Below are 8,759 nucleotides of genomic sequence, written 5' to 3'. Positions count from 1 at the left end.
TTTCGTGGCGGTACTCCTTGCCACTCCTTTTTTATTCCTCTTTTTCCATCACCTTTTTTCTCCATAGACTTGCATGGCAGAACTTTGAGGCATTATGACATCATAATAGGCTCATTAAACTGGCTTGCACCTGTGATTCACTGACAACTCTCACTGACCCCTGCGCACGGTTCCTCTTCTCTCTCTGTCCCTCTCCATTCAACTGTATAACTAGGAATATTAAGAGACACCTTCCATACCAGGGCTCTACTCACTCATGCATACTCACTCATGTTTACTCACTCGTGCATACTCACTCATGCATACTCACTCGTGCATACTTACTCATGCATACTTACTCATGCATACTCACTCATGTTTACTCACTCATGTTTACTCACTCATGCGTACTCACTCATGCGTACTCACTCATGTTTACTCACTAATGCGTACTCACTCATGCATACTCACTCATGTTTACTCACTCGTGCATACTCACTCATGCATACTCACTCATGCATACTCACTCATGCATACTCACTCATGCATACTCACTCATGCATACTCAATCGTGCATACTCACTCATGTTTACTCACTCATGCATACTCACTCATGCATACTCATTTGTGCATACTCATTTGTGCATGCTCATCCAGCAGGGAGAGCTGGAGAGCTGACACCTGCCCCAATTCCAAGGCGCTTGTTCTCTCGGTCATGGCCGCAACAGAGCAAGCACACTCTCGCAGTTCGTTCACGAAACGCATTCTAGTTCATATATATCAGCCAGTTAAATCACGACAACGTTATATGTAACTACAGTAACTTATTAAGCAGCTAGCTAGCTACTACGTGTTTCCATGGTTTTCGGTGTTAGCGGCAAGCTCACAGTTATAGTCTAGAGCTCCAGTTAAGACCTACACTATTCCGTTTGACCTCACGGCATTCGTGTAGCATATAAACAATAAACCGAGTCGATTAGACGTTTAAAAAGTCGTGTAGATGACCTTTATTCACATAAAATATGTCCTGCACATGAGGCCATGATTCCCCTGAAATCACTCGCTGTGAGTGAGGCTGCCTGTTGCATGTGCGAGACCTGGCCAGCCCTGCCCTGGCACTCCCTATAAGCCGCTGGGTCATCTCCTACCAGGCAAGCATGCGCATAACACTCCCTATTATTTGCTTCCCTGTCACCACTACCCCCATGTTACATCGGCCTTGTTTGAGTGTCTCACGGATCGGCGTAGACCACCTCTCTCGAAAGGCTCTGACATCGCCGTAAATATGAGAGGGTTAAATTTAGGCGTGAGCTACATGAGGCAATTATAAGCAATTTACGAGCTATAATAGCTTAAACGCGATATAGGTGGGTTAAATTGACACATGTATCCGTGCCTAGTGATTTTAGGAGCTGATTATTATTTTTTTTGTAGGTTTTATATTCGCTCACCTAACCTACATGTGTCATTTCCAGCTGATCGTGTTTTACATAACGCTGATTTAAAATGTGATTGTCAACAACTCATCGTTTTGACGTTTACAATGTAAAAGTTTGGAATTCATGTGTAAAGTTTGGAGTAAATAGGCTAGACTACTAATGTGGTATTATTTCATACAAGCCGGTATTTTAAACTTTTTTTGAATGAGATTCAAGTTGAAGTAACAATAAAGAATATTCCAAGCCTGCTGTCGAAGCATAGGTTTTCTTTAATTGGGGTGGGGGCAAAGACATGGGACATGCATTCCAGAGGGTTTTGGAGTAACCAGTAGCTTTGTCACTATGCATTGTTGACAGGGCAGTTTGTTTGAATTTTGATGGTCTAAACATGTTTTATATGTTTATTATGTTCATTATGTTCATTCATTTATAGTGCTAGCAAAAACATTTCTTGAGTGTACCTGTGAACTCCATTTCAGGTTGAACGTTCTCACCGTTCAGAAAGGAAGAGGCGAGATTCCTTTGGTATGTTCGATGGATATGATAGCTGCAGTGACGACACTAGCAGCAGCTCCAGCTCAGATGATAGTGAAGATGAAGTGCCCTCCATCCCTGCTAGTCTACCGATCATCAAAAACAATGGGCAGGTATACACGTATCCAGATGGAAAGGCTGGTATGGGTGAGTACCACCCTTGGATCCTGCTTTTAATTTTGACAACCTAAATCACCTTGCACCTTGATTTGAAGTAGAATTTGTTAATGTTTACATTTTAAAGTGGATTTTTTTCTCCTTTTCTGTAGCTACATGTGAGATGTGTGGAATGGTTGGAGTACGAGATGCGTTCTACTCAAAAACAAAGAGATTCTGCAGTGTCTCCTGCTCAAGAAGTTACTCCTCCAATTCTAAAAAAGCCAGCATTCTGGCCAGACTTCAGGTATTCCCAAGAAATATTAGATTTTTTTTGTCTTGGCCTGAATTCATTACTTACACACAGCAAGTGTTTTAATCACACCTATTGAGTTTGGTGGCCTGCCACCAAGTAGGACCTTTATTTTCATCAGTTATATACGTCCAACTGATCAGTATCAGTTTTTGCACCAGCTGCCTAACTGTTGATTTAAGATGGCATGCGTTGTGGGATGGATGACGGCAGGAATGTCTGGCGCATGGGGTTGTGTTGGTAACAGAGACGTTTTTAGTGAGACTGACAGGTCAACAACCAATTGTGCCGCTAGCGAGCTGTTTACCTTGTGGGGAGTTACCTTGCTAACGTGACAACATTAGATAGCTGGCTAAGATGCCTGGCAAATTACCTCAGATATATTCTTTAGTTAATAAGAACTTATTTAATTAATAATAGGGGTGGGAATCTCTTGGCACCTCACGATTCGATTAAAAATCGATTCAGAAGTCAACGATTCGATTTTAAATCGATTTTGTAATTATAATTTTTTTTTTTTTTTAACAAATCCATTTTATGTTGAAATGCAAGCTGCATCGACTATTGCATTGCTCATAGAAAGTCAAAATTGTGACCATTAAAAGCTTTTTCTCTAATAAAGCAAATAGAGAAGGTAATACATCTGTTGATTTTCTTTAATTATCAAACACAAAGTAGGAAGTGATTTTAGACTCTTGAGTTGCACATTCACAATGATTTAATAGTCGAAATGCATCGATAATCATTTTATCGGTTTCAAATTGATAATCGATAATCAATCGATAATTGCATTTCAACATAAAATGGATGTGTAAAAAAAACGATTATAATTTCTAAACCGATAAAACGATTATCAATCCATTTCGACTTTTAAAACATTCTAGTTTGACATTCTAGTTTGCTACTCGGAGTCTTTGCTACACTTCCTACTTTGTGTTTGATAGTTAAAGAAAATCAACAGATGAATTACCTTCTCTATTTTTTATTAGAGAAAAAGCTTTTCCTTGTCACAATTTTGACTTTCTATGAACAATCCAATAATCGATGCAGCTTGCATTTCAACATCAAATGGATGTGTAAAAAAAAAATCACTTTATTTCCTTCGACAATGTAATCCTCAGTTTCTTCGTTCGCCTCGGCCATGATGTCCATACAGAGAACACTGTTCTAGCTTCCTCTTATAGCTACTGCATGGGTCTAGTTGTTTGGTGAGGTGGTGAGGTGGTGCCATAAAGCATTGCATGGTTCTTGCGAGAGGGCCTCGAGCCCTGTACCCCAAAAAATGACAAAGTGTAATACTAGGTGTGCTGTGGCAGTAGCACAGAAGCAATTCCCCGTACTATAAGTCAGTTTACAACCAAAATGATTTTGAAGCTGTTATTTTGAGGTTAATAATATAATGTTGCTTTAAGTAATATTTTGGGTATACTACCGTACTAATGGAATGGTGAATGTGATCTAGATTGATCGTCATTTTTTCCCCAGCTAGAAGGCAGTTACTAAAAGTTCGTTACTTAAAGAATCATGTCTCTTGGGTTGGCTTCATTTTAGTTCAAGTCAATGGTAATGACTTTAAAAAAGTCATTTAGTTTCCTTCTGTTACTCTGTATTAGAGGCCATCTGTGAACCAGTACTGTGCCAGAGTTATTTTAAATGGCTATCACTGTGTCATTATGAAAACATTTAAAATACATTTTTATGTAGTGAAATGCAGGGTGTGTGTATGATTGATTTAAAATGTTTTGTGTTTGTCATTCTTCAACAACAAAGGGTAAACCACCAACAAAAAAGGCAAAAGTGCTGCAGAAACAGCCCCTCATGGCCAAGCTTGCAGCTTATGCACAATATCAAGCAAGTCAACAGAACCAAGCAAAATCGAAATCAGGTAGGCTGTCATTTTCTGTAAACATTAAGAGTTTTTCTTTTACATCTATATATCTTCCTTTGCTACAGAGCTAGTTTGCTGTAAGTAGTAGTCAACTAGGAAGTCTCATTCCTTTACTGGCAAAAATAAAGCAGTCCAATGAGGAACTGAATTATTTGGTTTGTTTTTGTTATATTCTGTTTTGTAGAAATATTTAGAAATGTATGTTGGTCCATAGCTAGTAAGTCTCCATATACAATCATGGCCAAATGTTTTGGCAGTGTCACATATTTTGTCTTTGCTTTTTAATTAATTGCAAAGAGCTTCATTGGCATAAACATATAGCACTTTTTAAACCACACAATAATGGTTTCTTTTTTTAATCCCGCTATGCCAGAACCAATAACTTATTGAACAGTTTTTGGCTCTGTTTGAACCGGTCACTTTTATTAAAGGTTTTCACCCTCTTATTTTCAGTGATTCCTATTGAGGGGTTTGACTGGGGACAGTACGTCGGTGCAAATAATTTGGTTGGTGCCCCAGTAAGCTGTTTCAAGCATGTAAGCACAGATACAAATATTAAACATATTTTTTCTTGTGTATCATCACCTGTAGAATTGTTCCCATTTCATATAAATGGCTTGCTGTTGTTATTGACAAGGAATTGACCAGTAACCAATCTCTGCTCTAGGTACCTATGGGAAACTGTTGGGGTGACCTTGAAGAGGGATTGCGCATTGAGGTGCCAAACACTGACACTACCCTCTCAGCCAAAGTCTACTGGGTGGCAATGATTGTCAAACTCACAGGTATTTAAGTGCACTGTTTCCAAATACCATAGAGCACTGGAGTTGGAATAATATAGTTTACAAGAGAAGGTGCAAAAACATGTTCTGATAGTCAGATGGATGATACCATGCCATCTGAGATGGAATGGTGTAAAGGACTATTGGAGGAGATAAAATGGTGTACATCTGCCCTGTATACAGTCAGCTACATCAGGTAGAGCTGAAATGAAGAAATCCTTCTAGATGTGAGCATATCTGACTTCTTCAGAGGAGAAGCAGGGAGCCCTTGTAAGTAAATCCAGAGTCAAGTCAGTTGAAATATGCTTAAGCCTTTTGCAAGTAAGTTGTCTGTACTGATGAAACTAAAGTTAAGATATTCAACTGGAAAGCAAAGTGCCAATGTTCAGTGCATCATCCCTCCTGAAAGAATGGTGGTTCAATAGCCTAGGTGGTTGCAAACTGATTCAGCTGGTAAAAGATCTTAAACAAAACTTAAATCTCAAAAGAACACTTAAAACTCACTGCAAAAATGATTTGCAACATTCAAAACTGCAAATCTCATTCAGACAAAAAAAAATGAATGTAATGAATTTACTGCAAAAAGGCAATCTACAAAGCCTTTGGGGTAAGTTCTTGTACAGCCTTGATGAAGCCAGCAACTTAATTATCCCATATATTTTCAATTATATTCAAGTCTGGGGACTGGGATGGCCATTCCAGAACATTGTAGTTGTTCCTCTGCATAATTGGCTTAGTGGATTTGGAGCAATGTTTCGTGTTATTGTCCTGCTGGAACACCCAACTCCACCGTAACTTCAGCTCTGTTACAGATTCTTGAACATTATTGTCAAGAATTTGCTGGTACTGAGTTGAATCCATGCGACCATCAACTTTAACTTGATTTCCAGTTCCTGTACTAGCCACAGTACCACAGCATGATGTACCCCCCACCACATTTTACTGTGGGCAGCAAGTGCTTTTCTAGGAAAGTGCTTGTTCCAAAATGAGCCTGGCTTGTTCAAATGTAGTTTGGCAAACCTCAAGCGAGCTTGTTTGTGGCGTGTGTGCGGAAAAGACTTCTTCTGCATCACTCTCCCATACAGCTGTTTTCTGTGCAATGTGCGCTGAATGGTTGAGCAATGCACAGTGACACTATCTGCAGCAAGATGACCTTGCAGGTCTTTGGAGGTGGTCTGAGGGTTGTCCTTGACCATTCTGACCATTATTCGCCTATGCCTCTTTGTTATTTTTCTTGGCCTGCCACTTCTGGCCTAAGCAAGAAATGTGCCTGTTGCCTTCCACTTCATAATACAATTCATCACAGTGGAAACTGATAGCTGAAACCTCCAGGATAACTTTTTGTAGCCTTCCCCTAAACCAAACTGCTGAACAATCTTTGTTTTCAGATCATTTGATAGCTGTTTTGATGTCCCCATGTTGCCACTTTTAAGAGTAGAATCAAAGAGAAGCACAACTTGCAATTGGCTACCTTAAATACCTTTTCTAATGGTTGGATGCACCTTTCTATGGAATTGAAGGCTTAAAGAGCTAATCAGACTAATTCTGTGTTGCAGTTTATCAGCATTGAGTAGGTACAGGTATTCAAATCAACAAAATGATGAGGGTGCCCAAACTTTTGCACATCCTATTTTTCACATGTGATTTAATTTCACACCACTAAATACTGCTACACTAAATATCTTTGTCTGGAAAACACCCCAGCACTCAGTGATGACTAGAAAATTAATATTTTACCACTGTGATCTTTTTTTGGTGAAGACTTTTTTTGGTGAAGAGTAAATTATCATGCAGCCTTAGAGGGGTGCCTAAACTTTTGCATACGACTGTATATGGTCAGATGAGACCAAAATAAAGCTTTTTGGCAACAAACATCAAAGGTGGGTTTGGCGTCGACAGAAAGATAGCCATACAGAAGAGCACCCCATACCCAATATGAAGTATGGTGACGAATCTTTGATGTTGTGGGGCTGTTTTTCTTCCAAAGGCCCTGGACATCTTGTTAGGATACATGGTTTCATGGACTCCATCAAATTCCAGCAGATATTAAATGAAAACTTAACAGCCCCCTCCAGTAAGCTATAAATGGGCCGTGGTTGGACCTTCCAGCAGGACAATGATCCGATGCACACCTCAAAATCAACACAAAAATGGTTCACCGACCACAAAATAAAGGTTTTGCCATGGCCATCACAGTCCCCCGACCTAAACCCCATAGAAAATCTGTGGGAAGAGCTGAAGCCGAGTCTACAAACGTTGACCTTAGTATCTGAAGGATCTGGAGAGATACTGCATGTTGGAATGGTTTCAGATCCGGTGCCATGTGTTCACCAACCTCATCACGCATTAAAGGAGAAGACTCAGAGCTGTTATCTTGGCAAAGGGTGGCTGCACAAAACATTAAATTAAGGGGTGCCAATAATTGTGGCACACATGTTTTGGGGGAAAATATTTATTTAATATCAACATTTTTTTTTTTTTTTTCAATAATTTTACTTCAATGAAAAGGTAAGATTTTTGTGAATATTTTGAGTGAAAGACCAAGAGGATAAATAGCAAACACATAATTGTTCATAGCCTGTTTTGCTCATATTCACTAGGGGTGCCAATATTTGTGGAGGGCACTGTGTGTGTATATACAGCCGCGGAAAAAATTAAGAGACCACTTCAAAATTATCAGTTTCTCTGGTTTTACTATTTATTGGTATGTGTTAAAGTAAAATGTACATTTTTGTTTTATTCTATAACCTACTGGCAACATTCCTACCAAATTTCAAATACAAATATTGTCATTTAGATCATTTATTTGCAGAAAAATGACAATTGGTCAAAATAGCAAAAAAGATGCTGTGTCTTCAGATCTCGAATAATGCAAAGAAAACAAGCTCATATTCATTTTTAAACTACACAATACTAATGCTTTAACTTAGGAAGAGTTCAGAAATCAATATTTGGTGGAATAACCTTGATTTCAAATCACAACTTTCATGTGTCTTGGCATGCTCTCCACCAGTCTTTCACATTGCCGTTGGGTGACTTTATGCTACTCCTGGCGCAAGAATTCAAGCAGCTCGGCTTCTTTTCATGGCTTGTGACCATCCATCTTCCTCTTGATCACATTTCAGAGTTTTTTTTATGGGATTCAGGTCTCGAAATTGGGCTGGCCATGACAGGGTCCTGATCTGGTGATACTCCATCCACACCTTTACTGGCCTGGCTGTGTGGCATGGAGCATTGCCCTGCTTGAAAAAACACTTCTCAGAGTTGGGGAACATTGTCAGAGCAAAAGGAAGCAAGTTTTTCTTCCAGGACAACGTTGTACTTTGCCTGGCTGAGGTTTGTAAAAGACCATAAGGATTGAACCAAAGCGGACTGGAGGGTCTCCTAGTTCGTCTTCTCTGATGAGTCCAATTTTCAGCTTTGCCCAACACATGGTCGTCTGATGGTTAGACGGAGACCTGGAGAGGCCTACAAGCCACAGAGTCTTGCACCTACTGTGAAATTGGACTCATCAGAGAAGACGAACAAGACGACCCTCCAGTCGGCTTTGGTTCAATCCTTATGGTCTTTTACAAACCTCAGCCAGGCAAAGTACAACGTTGTCCTGGAAGAAAAACTTGCTTCCTTTTGCTCTGACAATGTTCCCCAACTCTGAGAAGTGTTTTTTCCAGCAGGGCAATGCTCCATGCCACACAGCCAGGCCAGTAAAGGTGTGGATGGAGTATCAC

At 39.7% G+C, this 8,759-nt stretch overlaps 1 protein-coding gene across 1 annotated transcript in view; it reads left to right on the top strand.

Annotated features, from left to right (window-relative positions):
• Window positions 1–1,945: 1,945 nt before the first annotated feature.
• Window positions 1,946–8,759, top strand: part of mbtd1 (mbt domain containing 1) — a gene marked incomplete at its 5' end in the record, with an annotated part of 29,984 nt that continues 23,170 nt past the window's right edge. Inside the window, 5 exons of the mRNA XM_080834937.1 lie at window positions 1,946–2,099; window positions 2,222–2,355; window positions 4,132–4,246; window positions 4,703–4,785; window positions 4,917–5,034. Coding sequence (XP_080691063.1) covers window positions 1,946–2,099; window positions 2,222–2,355; window positions 4,132–4,246; window positions 4,703–4,785; window positions 4,917–5,034 — 604 coding nt within the window. The remainder of the gene's footprint in view (window positions 2,100–2,221; window positions 2,356–4,131; window positions 4,247–4,702; window positions 4,786–4,916; window positions 5,035–8,759) is intronic.

The sequence above is a fragment of the Sprattus sprattus genome (genome assembly GCF_963457725.1).
Source record: "Sprattus sprattus genome assembly, chromosome: 3".
NCBI classification, from domain to species: Eukaryota; Metazoa; Chordata; class Actinopteri; order Clupeiformes; family Clupeidae; genus Sprattus; species Sprattus sprattus.
This window is presented reverse-complemented; position numbering and strand designations above follow the sequence as displayed.